The sequence below is a fragment of the Mytilus californianus genome, unplaced genomic scaffold (assembly GCF_021869535.1).
Source record: "Mytilus californianus isolate M0D057914Y unplaced genomic scaffold, xbMytCali1.0.p SCAF_4, whole genome shotgun sequence".
NCBI classification, from domain to species: Eukaryota; Metazoa; Mollusca; class Bivalvia; order Mytilida; family Mytilidae; genus Mytilus; species Mytilus californianus.
In genome coordinates this window covers 94,630,515-94,647,716 of record NW_026262690.1, presented here as the reverse complement: position 1 = coordinate 94,647,716, position 17,202 = coordinate 94,630,515, and the positions used below count along the sequence as shown (strand labels likewise).

The window sequence follows — 17,202 nt, the reverse complement described above, 5'->3', positions numbered from 1 at the left end:
GTTTATATAAAGAAAGAAGTCAAAGGTTTCCCATCATAGTTTAGTTACATACATTTTTTTTGTACCTGAGGTCGTTGAATATAGATCATTATATAAATAAGGAGATGTGTTATGATTGCCAATGAAAAAACTAAGGATTTTCTTATCCAAGGAATAGATTACCTTAGCCGTATTTGGCACAACTTTTTGGAATTTTGGGTCCTCAATGCTCTTCAACTTTGTACTTGTTTGGCTTTGTTACTATTTTGATCTGAACGTCACTGATGAGTCTTATGTAGACGAAACACACGTCTGGCGTATTAAATTATAATCCTGGTACCTTTGATAACTAATTTGACTATAAACATAGATAAAAAAGGTACAAACTGGACATAATGCACTAGTTCATAAACAAGTGAGAACAATCGCCTTCATATAGTGCTCAGAATATGACATTCATAAAACTTATTCAATACCATTAGAGAACTCTAAATCTTAAATACTGAAAGCCACCTCTGATAAGTACACTGTACTATGCAAGATAATGATATAACTGGACTTAAAATACACACAACCTGTAATTAACTGCCTTTACAGCGCTTTCGTGCTTTGATTATTTCATTGCTGCTATGTAAATAATGTGTAACTCAAATACCAAATTTCTGAAGAAAACAAGGTTGAGGTTAAATTTACCTCGTAGTAATCAATGTTTTATAAGTCAAATTTGATTTCAACTGCAGTTAAAAGGTGGGAATGATTTTATTATAACTCTTTTATTTTAAAATATGAATCTCTGAATAAAATTGATATTAATTAGAATAAATCTAGATGTAGGCACTATACAATAAAGTCTTGAATTTTATAGTACATATGTATTTAAAATTTCACAGATTTTTAATATTTTAAATTGTCAATCTTATTTAGGTGGAGATAGTCATAAATTACCAGATGAAAATGGATCAACGTTATTTCAATTCTTCTTTAATCCTGATGCAGTGCCTATAGAACATTTAACACCAGAGGCCTTACAGGTAATTATCTCCCTTGCTCAACACTTATAGCATAAATAATTTGATGTAGTTGTCTCCCTTGACATGATGACGTCTGTTTCCAAATTGAAATTTAGTCATTTACAGATACTAATATCATTCAGAAGTCATATATGACTTTTGTCATAATTAAAAATTTTAAATATTTCTTTTCCAGCATATATTTTCTATGACTATAATAAAAATGCAGTGTAAAATTATTATCAATTGTGCGATACTTATATTATGTGTTTTATGTTTTTATGAATTTGGTTGATTGTTTTTGAAGTAGAATTTTTTTTCTTCAGAGAAGTGTTCGTCATTTGAAGAAGTGTCAGCAAGAAGTGCTAAAGCTAAATATGACCTGTGAAGATGGCGAACAAATTAAAAAGGAACTAAGCCTTACCTGTGATCTGATGATATTTTCTGCAAGGTAAGGGCAACCGTATGATTTTGTATTTTTTATTTTTTTTGGAAGAAAAAATTGAAGTTAGTAGATCAGTATCCACACAAAAGTAGTTGACTTACCTTGTATGCTTCTGATTCATGTTTACATCAAATAATACTTATAAAGGATACAAGGAATCACCGAAATTCTCATAAGGCCAGGATTTTTTAATTTGTTGGTTTACAGATTTTTGTGAAAATGTCAGGTCGAACGGTCAGAAAAAAAAAGAAAAATAATTTCTTACAAGACAGAAAAATATGTATAAATTTGATAAATATTTCAGCTTGCTAACAATAGTTTTGGATAATTTTTCCTTAATTTTTAGTTCCAAACATTATTTCGCAGCTGTTTCAAATGTACAATGCATACCATCGCTACCTAAGTTTGTAAAAAGGGGGTATGTCCACGGACAATCAGGAAATAAATGGTCATTTCATGAACGAAAAAAATCCAGCTACTGGTTGCTTTTTATCAACTTTCAGGAAACAAAGTAATAAACTTAAAGCATGAAAACACTTGAAATAAAAGTTGGAAACACGTCACATGAAAGTAAAACTTGACCATCCATGTCGTAAATGAAGTAGACCCGTCCAATGGAAAATAAAGTTTTTATACGACCGCAAAAATTGAAAATTTTTTGGTCGTATATTGGTATGACGTTGGCGTCGTCGTCGTCGTCGTCGTCTGGCGTCGTCCGGCGTCGTCCGAAGACACATTGGTTTTCGCACTCTAACTTTAGTTTAAGTGAATGGATCTCCATGAAATTTTACCATAAGGTTCAATACCACGAAAGGAAGGTTGGGATTGATTTTGGGGGTTATGGTACCAACAGTTAAGGAATTAGTTGCCAAAAAGGGGCCAAAAATAAGCATTTTTGTAACTTCCAGACAATAACTTGTGTGTAAGTGTATGGATCTCTCTGACATTGTACCACAAGGTTCCATATCACAAAGGGAAGGCTGTAATTGATTTTGGGGGTAATTGCCTCAAAATTTTAGGAATTAGGGGCCAAAAAAGGGGCAAAAAACAAGCATTTTTCTAGTTTCATGACAATAACTTGTGTGTAAGTGTTTGGATATTTCTGAAATTGTACTACAAGGTTCCATATCACAAAGGGAAAGCTGGAATTGAGTTTGGGGGTAATTGCCCGAAACGTTTAGGAATTGGGGGCCAAAAAGGGGCCAAAAATAAGCATTTTTCTAGTTTCCAGACAATAACTTGTGTTCAAGTGTATGGATCTCTCTGAAATTGTACTGCAAGGTAACATACCACAAAGGGAAGGCTGGGATTGAGTTTGGGGGTGATGAATCATAAGGGGGTTCAAAAAATTGGGGGGGGGGGATTTTTTTTTTTCTTTTTTTCCTTTTTTTTTTTCTTTTAAAATTTTCCATTTTAAGTTGGTTATTTCTGATTAATATTTAAAAGCAAATAATAATGATATGGTAGGAGATACACACCAAACAGGATGTGTAAATTATTATATAATAAGTATTGTGCAATAGCAAGAAATTTTCAATTGCACAGTATTGCACAATTGCAAGAAATCTTCAATTGCACAGTATTGCGCAATAGCAAGAAATCTTCAATTGCACAGTATTGCGCAATAGCAAGAAATATCCAATAGCACAATATTGCGCAATAGCAAGAAATTGTCAATTGTACAGTATTGCACAATAGCAAGAAATATTCAATTGCACAGTATTGTGCAAAAGAAGATACTTGGTATAAATTGCTTATTTCTTGATCAATTTCAATGGGGTTTTATTCTTGAATTCTTGGGGTTCTTTAATATGCTGAATCTAACTGTGTATTAAGTTTTTGGATTTTGGGCCCCGTTTTTAAATTGGTCCACATTGAGGTCCAAAGGGTCCAAAATTTAACTTTGTTTGATTTCATCAAAAATTTAATTATTGGGGTTCTTTGATATGCTGAATCATACCGTGTATTTAGATTCTTAATTTTTGGTTCCGTTTTCAAATTGGTCTCCATTAAGGTCAAAAGGGTCCAAAATTAAACTTAGTTTGATTTTAACAAAAATTGAATTTTTAGGGTTCTTTGATATGCTGAATCTAAACATGTATTTAGATTTTTGATTATGGGCCCAGTTTTCAAGTTGGTCCAAATCGGGGTCCAAAATTAAACTTTGTTTGATTTCAACAAAAATTGAATATATGGGGTTCTTTGATATGCTGAATCTAACCATGTATTTAGATTTTTGATTTTTGGGCCCCGTTATCAACTTTGTCCACATTGAGGTCAAAAGGGTCCAAAATTAAACTTTGTTTGATTTTATCAAAAATTGAATTCTTGGGGTTCTTTGATATGCTGAATCTAACCATGTATTTAGATTTTTTATTTGTGGACCCGCTATCAAATTGGTTCATATTGAGGTCAAAAGGGTCCAAAATTAAACTTTGTTTGATTTCATCAAAAATTGAATTATTGGTATTTGATATGCCAAATCTAACCGTGTATTTAGATTTTTAATTTTGGGTCCCGTTTTTAAATTGGTCTACATTAAGGTCCAAAGGGTCCAAAATTTAACTTAGTTTGATTTTAACAAAAATTGAATTCTTGGGGTTCTTTGATATGCTGAATCTAAACATGTGTTTAGATTTTTGATTATGGGCCCAGTTTTCAAGTTGGTCTAAGTTGGGGTCCAAAATTAAACTTTGTTTGATTTCAACAAAAATTGAATATATGGGGTTCTTTGATATGCTGAATCTAAACATGTATTTAGATTTTAGATTTTTGGCCCAGTTTTCAAGTTGGTCCAAATTGGGGTCCAAAATTAAACTTTGTTTGATTTCAACAAAAATTGTATATATGGGGTTCTTTGATATGCTGAATCTTACCATGTATTTAGATTTTTTATTTGTGGGCCCGCTATCAAATTGGTTCATATTGAGGTCAAAAGGGTCCAAAATTAAACTTTGTTTGATTTCATCAAAAATTTAATTATTGGGGTTCTTTGATATGCCAAATCTAACCGTGTATTTAGATTTTTAATTTTGGGTCCCGTTTTTTAAATTGGTCTACATTAAGGTCCAAAGGGTCCAAAATTAAACTTAGTTTGATTTTAACAAAAATTGAATTTTTGGGGTTCTTTGATATGCTGAATCTAAACATGTGTTTAGATTTTTGATTATGGGACCAGTTTTCAAGTTGGTCTAAGTTGGGGTCCAAAATTAAACTTTGTTTGATTTCAACAAAAAATGAATATATGGGGTTCTTTGATATGCTGAATCTAAACATGTATTTAGATTTTAGATTTTTGGCCCAGTTTTCAAGTTGGTCCAAATTGGGGTCCAAAATTAAACTTTGTTTGATTTCAACAAAAATTGAATATATGGGGTTCTTTGATATGCTGAATCTTACCATGTATTTAGATTTTTTATTTTGTGGGCCCGCTATCAAATTGGTTCATATTGAGGTCAAAAGGGTCCAAAATTAAACTTTGTTTGATTTCATCAAAAATTGAATTATTGGGGTTCTTTGATATGCCAAATCTAACCGTGTTTTTAGATTTTTAATTTTGGGTCCCGTTTTTTAAATTGGTCTACATTAAGGTCCAAAGGGTCCAAAATTAAACTTAGTTTGATTTTAACAAAAATTGAATTCTTGGGGTACTTTGATATGCTGAATCTAAACATGTGTTTAGATTTTTGATTATGGGACCAGTTTTCAAGTTTGTCCAAGTTGGGGTCCAAAATTAAACTTTGTTTGATTTCAACAAAAATTGAATATATGGGGTTCTTTGATATGCTGAATCTAGCCATGTATTTTGATTTTGGACATTGGACCATAATAGGTAAATTAAAAAAATTGAAGTTCTTAGACCACATTCTTTCTGTGTCAGAAACCTATGCTGTGTCAAATATTTAATCACAATCCAAATTCAGAGCTGTATCAAGCTTGAATGTTGTGTCCATACTTGCCCCAACTGTTCAGGGTTCGACCTCTGTGGTCGTATCAAGCTGCGCCCAGCGAAGCATTTTATTGGTTATTATCTTGAATATTATTATAGATAGAAATAAACTGTAAACAGCAATAATGTTCAGCAAAGTAAGATTTACAAATAAGTCAACATGACTAAAATTGTCAATTGACCCCTTAAGGAGTTATTGCCCTTTATAGTCAATTTTTCGTAAATTTTTGTAATCTTTTACAAAAATCTTCTCCTCTTAATCTACTGGGCCAAATAGAATTGAACTTAGCCACAATTTTCAATAGGGTATATTGATTGAAAAATGTATCCAACCAACATGGCCGCCATGGCTAAAAATAGAACATAGGGGTTAACTATAGAAGTCTAAGGGAAAATTGTAAAAAAAACAATTTCAAATGGTCACAACTTGAAAACTAATTTAAATAATGATATGGGGTCTTCAGTAACTATTGTAAGACTAAAATAGGATGACTTGCTTTTAATTTAACTACTGGGCCAAATTAAACCAAACTTGGCCTCAATCATTATTAGGGTATCAAATACTATTTATTATGATTTTAACCTTATTTTACATGATTTCCAAAAACACTCTAGATACAGGTGAACGACACAGGCTCTTGAGAGCCTCTAGTTAAAATTGATATATTTTTAAAACATATAAAAAAAAATAACATTGCAGGTTCATGGTCTAATACAGATCGGTGAATGTATTGGTAGATGTATTCTCTACAGTAATATTTACCAATTCATCATGTAGGCTTTGGCGCTTGTGCTTTATTTATTTTGCTTTGTCATACAGTAATTGAATTCATGCCCATGTTCATTTAAAATAATTATCAACCATATTCAATTTCACTTTATATTTTCTTTTTTTCATTGTAGAATATGTAAATCCTTGTTACTGGCTGGTAAGAATCCAATGGTTGGACATGCAGGTTATGCTGTTGTAAATTTGGGGGTCAGTAATCTTCCAGCTACAGTCAAAACAGATCTGGCTAACAGGTTAGTAACTTGACTATGACTACTAAATGCAGGTTAAGATTAGAGCAGAAATTGTTCAGCTGTTTATCAATTTTATCAATAATCAGATTGTAACAAAAGCTGCTCAAAATTTTTCAAGTGGATCAGCTTAATTCATGTTACTCTACCTTAGATTTTACCTTGGTTGTGCCTGATCAATTTGAATAGACCACTTTCGAGTTTGTTGCATTTCCGTCAAAAACTTTGGTTTTAGTGAAAATCATTCGTGCGTTTAGGGGCATCGTCACTTCCTTCCCATGTTGAGCGAGTGGCTGAAAAAATATGATGCTATATTGCAGGAATTATTCGGCAAATTGAATTCTTATAAATGATAATCAGCACTGCTGTCATTAGGGAAATGATTATTTCTAGTTTATCCTGCATAATGACGATCACGAAGATGCTTGATGAACTTTAATAGTGCAGGGATACAGGCAGTCCCCTCTATCTGGTAAATGACGTCATAAAGGTTTGCTTATTGAGGAACTTTTCCGGTAAAGGAAATATATAACTCGAATGTAGTCTATTCAACAGCTAACAGATTGTAGATAAGCTTTTGTAACAGTTAGAACAGAATTGGAATTTTTTTTTTTAAAGCAGATTTGTTAAGAGATAGGATTGTTTCAAGTGAAATTTGTTTGATCATAAATAATTAAAGTATTATTGAAAATATCAAGAATTTAGTATGATTGCTATTGGGGAAAATAGGTCAATGTGTTTCATAATCTATTAAAAGTTTTTTGGGATTTTTTTTTTTCACTATAACAGACTGGAGGAAAATATTTTACTGTAATTTTAAATTTAATGAAGTTCTCCTCTGGCAACAGAAGACCATCTATCTTCAGACAGATACTTTCCAGGGCACGCTCATTGAAGGTTATCCTTAGAAGAAAATAGTTTTAACAGAAACCTGGATCTGTGATGACTTCTTTTGTTGCCTCACATTATTTTAATACATACTTTGCTTTATGATAAAATTTGAATGTGAACAAATATAGTTATGTTAAAAAAAAGTAGTTGCATATTGTCAAATATTTGAACTTGTGTAAACTATTAAGTAATTTTCGTTTCAGGTTATTAGAGTTAATGGAACCTTACAAAGAAGTATGGCACAAGAGATATGTAGTAAATGCAGGTTTGACTGAGTCAGTAGGAAGGTTACAGAATGTGTTTAAACTTTTAGTACCAGGAAGTGATTCAGAAGGTCTTATGACACAACAAAGTCATGACGACCAAGTTCAACATGTGTAATGTAGGCAGCTTCTTAGCAACACAACCATGAAGGTCAAAAGTCAGCATTTCTAATCCAGGGAATAGAAGCAAATAAGGAAATCTTGCAATTTGTTATTTCAGAATCTAATGCATTTTGGGTAATATTTTCAAAAGCATACACCAAAATGTTGTGATTGGTTAAAAATGTCTTTAACAATGGAAATTCAACCAATGATGTGATATTATATTAATTTTGGGGTACAAGCAAAAAATAGTGGGTTAAGAATTTTTTTTTCTTTGTGGGTTAATTCTTTACAATAAAATGGGTTAAGAACATCTTTTTCTTCTCTGATTTAATTCTTGACCATAAAAGTGAGGGTATTATAGCATTTTTATTCCCTTCCTCTTCGAAATACCCCTTTCTCAAAAGTCTGAATTTGGCTGTAACTATATATGAATTAGGTCAATTCCTTGGAAATTTAACTTGTTCACTGCAATGAAGAGTAGTGGGTAGACACAGTGTTCCTTGTTAATTTTCTAGTAAGTAAATAAAGATTGATGATACCCTGTTTGACTCACAGTGACAGGGTTTCAGGATTTTTTTAGATTTGTAACAAAATCTTTTTTTTGTCATTACACAGCAAAGTAATATTATGTATTGATCAAGGAACAACTTTTAACGATAATCCTAATTTGCATATCTTAATTGTTTTTTTTTTGTTTGTTTGTTTATTTTAAACTATATATATATAGTCTTCCATATGTACAGTTTTTTTGTTTATTTAAGGTTGATAGGATTAGTTTAGCTGCTTGGTCTAACTCATAGAAAGTCTGGTATCAGGAGTCGATTTCACAAAGAAAATTACGACTAAGATTAGTCGTAGGTATACTGAATTGTTCATGACTTACGATTAATCTTAGTCGTAAGTTTTTTTGTGACACCGACTCCAGGTGCTAAATGATTTATATATTTATTTATGGATTTTATTAGTTTTTAATACCCTGCAAATTCTCCACACAAAGCATTTCAAAAAATTAGTTTGTTTCCAGTTTCTGTATTATTTTCTATCTGGACCTGAAACTAGGATATCTTATCTTACCATAGGCTGTGAATTGTAATGGGTTTTTTTGCTGAATGTTATCAAAGTTTATTATACATTTAAGTTGTTTACAAAAGAAGTCCAATAAATACATTGCAAGTTGTAGAGATTTTTTATTTGTTAATGATATTATTTTGTTATACATTTGTTACTTTTTGTATATTTTTTATTGCTTATATTTTAACCAAGGACTACTGGTAAATTGTTATGGATAAAAATATTTGAATATAGTGTTATACAGTCATGTCTAATATTTAATTGTAAAACTTAAAGACAATCAACAAAAGTCATGGGGACATTGCATCATTATTATTTTTAAACCTTTTGTCAATTTGCATATTTTTTTTGCATTGAGCTCAGAGGTGTTAAGTAGCAGCAGTTGTGCTTTTAGGAATTTTTTTCTTTGTTTTTAGTGAGATGGGTAGTGTTGTCTTGGAAATTTTTAAAGAAATGAACAAAAATCAATGGAAAATTTATGTTGAAATGACAATTTTTCTGCACTATAGTAGCCTAGATAGGTATCAATGTCTTGAATATTTAGAAAAGGTACCTTGACTTTTGGAGTCTGTAGATTAATATTGTATCATTAAGCATAACATTTTCTGAGGAAGTATTATTTTAAATCAGTTTCATTTACACTAATTCATTTGAAAAATATAGCATAATGCATAGGATGTCATTGAAATTTCTGCCAATACATTACTGTGGATTCAATAGTATTCCTGGGATACCAATTTTTGTGGATTTCGTGGGTAAAGGTAGACCACAAATTTAAATGTTCAATGAAGGATATTTTTTTTTCTATTTATAAAAATAAGAAGATGTGGTATGATTGCCAATTTGACAACTCTCCACAAGAGACCAAATGACACATAAATTAACAAATATATGCAGACTTTGGCAAACCATGAAATCAACTATGAGGGGGTGGACAGCTATTGAGGGAGGTGGGAGGTGGGAGACAAAAAATAGGTGGGAGAGAAAAAAAGATTCTAAAAGTGGGAGGTAGGGGCGGGAGGTGGGAGAAGGGTACCCCCCTGTCCACCCCCTCAAATATCCACGAAAATACATTTTTTCCTCCATCCATATAAATAAATGAATCCACAGAATGCATTAATAATGGCAAGGTTCAGCTTTAACTTGTCAATTAATTTTTTATAGCAGGCACATCACTCTTATGTATGAGACTTCAAATATTTGACTTAAACCATGTATTTTTTAGTTACAAAGGTACTTCAGTAAACAATGTAACTGTTACATTTGATCTTTGTTTGTAACAGGTGGAAAAACACCTGTTTAGTATAGTATTCAATGAAATCTGCTGTTAATCAAAATTTTTTCCAAGAAAATCTCAGAGAATCAATGCCAGTGTTTTGAAACTTACTTTAAGAACCAAAATATTAACAAATATTTTTTCTGAAATGGTGATTTTTGTTCAATATAAGTTACAATATAAGATGACAAAATGATAGATTTATGTGAACTTACAAATTATATGATCAAAACACTAGAACATGTTTGAAATATTTTATTGACTGAAAATTAAGAAAATGATTGCTTACAAAACTAAGTCTTAAATATATTATCTATTTCACTTAAAATGCACTTAGTTACTGTCCTAACCATATAATTGTGAAGCAGACTACAATATCCTGTGAAGCAACATAATAGCACTTACTTTTTAAAATTTGTTGGATTTTTTTTTTTTTTTAAAGGTGTGGATAATTATTACTTTACTTGAAAATTTAAGACTTTAACAAAATGCATGTAATTTTTTTTTTTAAAGAATTTACAAATTGGAATATCATTGAAAATAATGAAGCAAGAAGTTTTGGGAGCGAGTATATCCAATATGAAAAACATAATTTGATGTGATGTTAGAAAAGAATATTCGGCAGAAATACAAATGCTAGGTGATGTTTTTTGTGATGTCACAACTAAGGGTTGATACATTTTTTACATGTAAAAACGTTGGTATTTATAAATTATACTGTACCTATTATATTACTTACTATAGCATAAAAAAGCATAAATACATTTTTAAGTGTGTATTTAAACAAGGGGAATATATTCTATGAATATATTAGATAGTTAAGCTTTCATTACAAAATTATGGTTCAGTCAATTAAATAGATAACACTTGGGAAATTATATTTTCTTTTATAGGCCATTTGTTGAAGTAGTCAAATAAATTTGACAATAGCTAAAGATTGCTACATATTCATTGGTTTGTGGAAAAAAAACTATGAGTTCAGCTTACACAGCTTTCTGGAATAACCTTCATCAAGTACGCTTAAGATAAAAAATTTGTCACTGATATCATAATTGCTTACATCCACTTCATTTGAACTTTGGTGGATAGTTGTCTCATTGGCAATCATACCATATCTCCTTATTTTTATACTCATATCCATTCCATGCATGCTCTGCAACTCTAATTTATATGAAACATTGTATATAACAGAAACTTTGCTCACAAATTGTTGTCAATATAGTGGAATTCTAATACTATGCAACTGTCATACAAGTGAGAGGTTTAGCTAGCTATAAAACCAGGTTTAATCCACCATTTTCTACATAAGGAAATGCCTGTACCAAGTCAGGAATATGACAGTTGTTTTCCATTCGTCAGATGTGTTTGAGCTTTTGATTTTGCCATTTTATAAAGGACTTTCCGTTTTGAATTTCCTTTGGAGTTCAGTATTTTTGTTGTTTTACTTTTTAAGCACCAACAAACAAACAAACAAAGTAATGAAGTGAACTGATTAGTATCATATTCCCTTTTGTACTATTGAATTACCATATACATATTTCCTTTCCAAGCGGAATATTAGGTTCATCCTTATCTATCATGCTTCATTATCCGATGTGAAATGTATAAGGTGTATTTATTAAGAAGTACTTACAATAGACCACTGGTATTGGGCTCTTGCATCCGTACATTTCAGCGTACTTAGAATGAACTACTAGTATTTGGTGTGCTTTTGCATTAGCTTATCTGCATTTAAGTATTTAGCCAGAATCTAAGGATCTGCACTTTGAATATATAACTTTGAGACATTTTTTGTGGAAGTTTTTTTACTGAGAGAGTGTTTGTCCACCTTTACCAGACATGTCAGCTTTATGGATTACTAGTATCTCAATTAATGTTAAGAAATATTTTTTTTACCCAAGACATAATATATGTGTGAGTTAAACTCAGTGAAAAAGTGAGACTTAGATTGATAGGTAACCACTAGTGGCTGGTCAATGTTATTTTGTATGGCGATATAGCATTGGCACATCTCATTTCCATGGGAATTATTTTGCCATGTCCCTCGGTCATGGTCTATTGACAAACTTTTGTTTGTTTATATGTATTAGTTTGTGATTAGGTCAGTTTAAGGGGAACCAATAGTTGTAGGTCAAGGATATTTGGTATGCAGATGTATTACAATCGGCACATCTCATTTTACATGCAGGAAGTTTGGCACCATCTCCCCAGTCATGGTCTATTGACTTTGAATGTTTTGTGTAGTTTACATGTTAAAGTTTGTTATTAGGTCACTTTAAGATGAACCACTTCTGTTCAGTCAATGATATTTGGTATTTACCGGTAGTTGTATTAGCATTGAAAGTCTCATTTCCATGGATATTATATGTTATAATAAATTTTGAAAGCAATTATTCACTCTAATGGCTACCACATAAAAACAGATTAATTTGGTTCTAACATCATTACTAGAAGTAAAAACATAACAAAACCATTTATACTTTGATACATTAACAAAACCAATGGTTGACTTGGATATAGGACTTCTGTCCCTATCCAATATACTTCCAGTGGCATTCCAAATTTCCAACCCCTCATCCTGGACGAATCTCTATTGCAGCACCTACATGTACCTATAGCACTTATTATTAACTTATACTTGAGCTGATTATGTATGACTATCACATAAAACAGATTAATTTGGTTCTTACATCATTACTAGAAGTAAAAACATAACAAAACCATTTATACTTTGATACATTAACAAAACCAATGGTTGACTTGGATATAGGACTTCTGTCCCTATCCAATATACTTCCAGTGGCATTCCAATTTCCAACCCCTCATCCTGGACGAATCTCTATTGCAGTACCTACATGTACCTATAGCACTTATTATAAACTTATACTTGAGCTGATTATGTATGAAATATTTGCCACTGGACATAAATCAAACAACAATTAATCAATGGATATAGATATGCAGTCAATCTGATTTGGCTGTCAAACATATGCTGAGAGAGCATGTTGACTGAAATTAATTCATGAATAAGTTTCATCCATTTGAATGAGTCTGTGAAGATTAATTCTAATGTCTTGTGTTGGTCTGCTGGTCACATTAACTGAGCAAAATTTCGGTCTCTATCCAACATATACTCTCTCTAGCTGCAGTCTATATAACTGGACAGGTCAACTATTTTGTTCAATTTTTTCTTGCCCTGAAAATTTTTCAAATATTTGCCACTGAACATAAATCAAACAAGTTTTGCACTACCAACAAGGATAGTTATTTGGTTTTAAATTTTTTATCATTAGGTATTGCGCCCAAAATTAATTTGTACCGGTAGTGTGCATATTGCTTGAACTAAGTTTTCGATGTTAGTTTTTTTTTTGTACAGTTGTCTCAACTTTTGAAACCTCAGAGCTTCAGTCAGCCGAATTAAGTATTTTAATATTGCTTGTCAACCTGAACAGATGTATTACTTTGTCATAAACAGTCTAAGAATATCATGACATTGTGCAATGCAAAAATATAAACACCATCAGAATTTAGGTTCATTGATGTATAGTAATACATCTCTTTGCTAAATCCATTGGATGTGTGCTGATTGATTTTTTAGTCTGTCAACATTTATTTAATTGTTGTATGCTTTGAACTACGTGTAGCTTTCAGCAGCTGCAAGTACTCTGTAGATTGATACTTGGTATTTTTTGTCTCATTGTTAGTTGTATTCAGTGTAATTCAATGGTTGTCGTTGGATGTTGTCTGTCATACTTTTATTTTGTCTATTGCTTTCGCATACATCAGGTAGTAGTATTTTTGTTTGTTTGAATTGTTTCACATTCTTTCATGTCAGAACCTTTATAATTGACTATATGGTGTGGGTTTTGCTCATTGTTGAAGGTTTTGCGGTGATTATAATTGCTTATATCCATATCAGTTGAACTCCGCATAGTTGTCTCATTGGCCATTATGCAACATCTCCTTATTGTTTATGCCCCGGCCGATAGTCGACGAGATCATTAAATGTTACCCTTGTCCGTCCGTACGTCCAGAAATTGGTTTCCGTTAGTTTGCCTCAACCAAATGTTATGAAACATATACACAATGCCTATTACCACCAAACACATATCATGTTCGAATTTGGGTGGAGTCACTTTCACCGTTCTTTAGTAATGTCCCTTTTATAAATGGAAAAATTGATGAATTATCAATCAAAAGATATGAAACTTATACACAATGCATATTACCACCAAACACAGATCATGTTCGAATATTTATGGCATCACTTTCACTGTTCAATGTTCACTGTTCACTGTTGACTTGTTATGTCCCTATTTAAATGAAAAAAACTAATTTTCACTGTTTGTTCTTGTGGTGTGCTGTTGCAACACTATCCTAGGTCAGTTAAGGGGAGTGTTTTGGAAAATTCGAAAACAATGTTGAACTACGCCACATTCTTTGTGTGCCTGTCCAACGTCAGGAGCATATCTTTGGTTGTTGTCTGTCATATTAGTATTGTGTCTGTTACTTTATCATACATAAGGCCTATGGTTTTCACGATTGAATATGTCATACCGGAAGCTCTAGAGCTAACTAAACGGTATGGGGTTTGATCATTGTTGAAGGCCGTACAATGCCCTATAATTGCATACATCCATGACTCCTGGTCTCTGTGACTATTTGTTTTTATTAGCAAACACTCCACATCTTCTTATTTCTATACTTTTTGGTATGACCATGATGGTGAGGTACAAGTCGAGTTCGTGTTTCTGATGTCATACGTTTCACAGCTCTTGGATTTAGAAAAATTACATGAAAATAGTACGTGTTAGGCCCCTCTTTTCATTTTGCTTGTAGCTAATGACTTTTTTCTAATTCATTAATATTTAATTGCGACTAATTTGCTTGATTGATTGATTTGTGTTTAACGCCACTTTCATCACTGTTGTGCTATTTCGTGGCGGTCAGTTTTTTTTTGGTGGAGGAAGCCGGACTTAAGATTGGAGTCGAGCGCACCTGCCACGTTGGAGACTAAGAAATCGAACTTTTATTTCACTCAGGACGACTTACATCTTACGTGAGGCGGGACCATTCGTGTCGTCCCTATACAACTTATTCCATTTTGACGTCTCATTCAGAAATGAGAATACAAAAAATAGAGATAAAAAAAATTATAAAAAAATTTAATATAATACAAAATACGATTTATTAAACTACAGCTTTGTCCTTTTCCTGATGTTTGTTACAAGAAAAGATTCGTAAGAATGCATGAATGCGTTCTGAAATTGTGTTTTTCTTTCCGCCATTGGTGGTACCCATTTTATCAATGTTTTCCTTCTTCACATCCATAGTTTTTGCCTCTTTCTCCTTTTCATTAATGTTTTTCTCTGTCCCTTTCTTTGTTTTGTTTTTCTTCATACCATTTTGTTTAGCCTCTATAACATCTATAGGCTGTGCCTCTTTCTTCACATGACCCTTATTATTCCCTGTCTCTTTCTTTGTTTTGCTTTTCTTTATATCACTGTGTTTTTCCTTTACAACCATCATCATCATCATGATGATGATGATGATGATGATGATGATGATGATGATGATGATGATGATGATGATGATGATGATGATGATGATGATGATGATGATGATGATGATGATGATGATGATGATGATGATGATGATGATGATGATGATGATGATGATGATGATGATGATGATGATGATGATTACTCTCCAACTACAACACAGATATCGGCTTTACAACAATAATATTCGCTTCCTACTGTTAACAAGTTTAGAGTAAATAACATAAAATGTGGAAATATCTAGGTATTACTGTTTAGAAAGTATCATTCTAACTGTAAAACAAAAACAGAAAAGAAGTCCAGAATTAAAACTCGTAAAAGAAACTAGTGGCAATAGAATTTTAGAAGTTACGTCACTACCTGCTGCTCTCATTGATGCCTTTGCCTGTTCTGCTGCGTCCATTTCCTCCTCCAAGTCTCTCAACTCATTAGCTACACTTTGAGTGTCGTCTTGAACTGTCAACTCATTCTCTTCACCTTTTATATCTTCTTTTTCAATTGTGTCCTGTTCTTTTAATTTGTCTAAATGGAGAAATACGTGTATTTCATAGATCTTAACTCCAATAAACAGAAGTATCTGGTTTTATTTACAACTTGTATAGATGCCCCATGACCATGCCTTATTGTAAAGACATCATGTGTCTACCAATTAAGACTTTTTATTATATGACTTAAACATTTCTCTTTTCTCATTTTCTAAAAGCATACGCGGAGTCTTCTTTGATAAAACATTATTTTCACCGCGGGAAAAATCACGGAGGGGTTAATAAATAAGATTTTGAACAGCTAACGTATACCTAAATATAGATATTCCAAGGCAACGTCGACCTTATCCCCTCCAAAGCAATACAAATTTTGATTTGAGAGATAAAAACTTTAAAGGAAGCATACAAGAACATAGAAAAGATGTAGGCTTAGAAACAGTTAATCAAAATGACATTTTTATCGGAAAAAATACCTGTTTATGCACATTATATCTTTATCGGTATATTAATACAAAACAAGGTTATCATTTAGCCATTGGTTAAAGGAAATACTAGTAGTGGTCAAAAAATGTACAAAAGGATCATAAGAGACAATCTTGATTTTGTTTTATATTCAGAAGTGTAAGGAAGGATAGGGGAGTGAGATTATTTGACGTACATACCTAATTCCTTTATCAAGGCGGTTTCCCTATCCTCAGCAGCACGTATGTCTACTTCGACCACTTCCCATTGTTCAAATGTGAATTCAAATACGGCAACGCTAAGGATCGCTTCACATAACCCAGCCACTGCCTGATTTTCCATTTCTTCTTGCGCTATCCACTCCATACTTATCCTGTTGATTGTTGAATCAAATGACAATGAAAAATGCATTATAAAATCCGTTGTAACCCCTTCTATATGCCCCATTTAAAAAATTGAATCTGCTTGAGCAACTATATATTATACTTGTATTTTTTGAGGACTACTTATTGTATTGTATAAATGGACAGTACACAAAATTTACACGCCTTGCTACATCATCTTTAAGTTAATACTTAAACATTCATTGACCTATGCATTTTTCAACGTAATCAAATGTATCCATCCAAAATCTGAGTTTTCTCATTTTCAACTTTTCAAATGACATACAAACCCCGGAAGCACG

General features: G+C 32.1%; 1 protein-coding gene across 1 annotated transcript in view; it reads left to right on the top strand.

Annotated features, from left to right (window-relative positions):
* Positions 1-7,974, top strand: part of LOC127698856 (uncharacterized) — a 35,482-nt gene extending 27,508 nt beyond the window's left edge. The window contains exons 20-23 of the mRNA XM_052202551.1: positions 904-1,010; positions 1,316-1,440; positions 6,287-6,406; positions 7,498-7,974. Coding sequence (XP_052058511.1) covers positions 904-1,010; positions 1,316-1,440; positions 6,287-6,406; positions 7,498-7,675 — 530 coding nt within the window. The 3' untranslated portion in view covers positions 7,676-7,974. The remainder of the gene's footprint in view (positions 1-903; positions 1,011-1,315; positions 1,441-6,286; positions 6,407-7,497) is intronic.
* Positions 7,975-17,202: the final 9,228 nt, after the last annotated feature.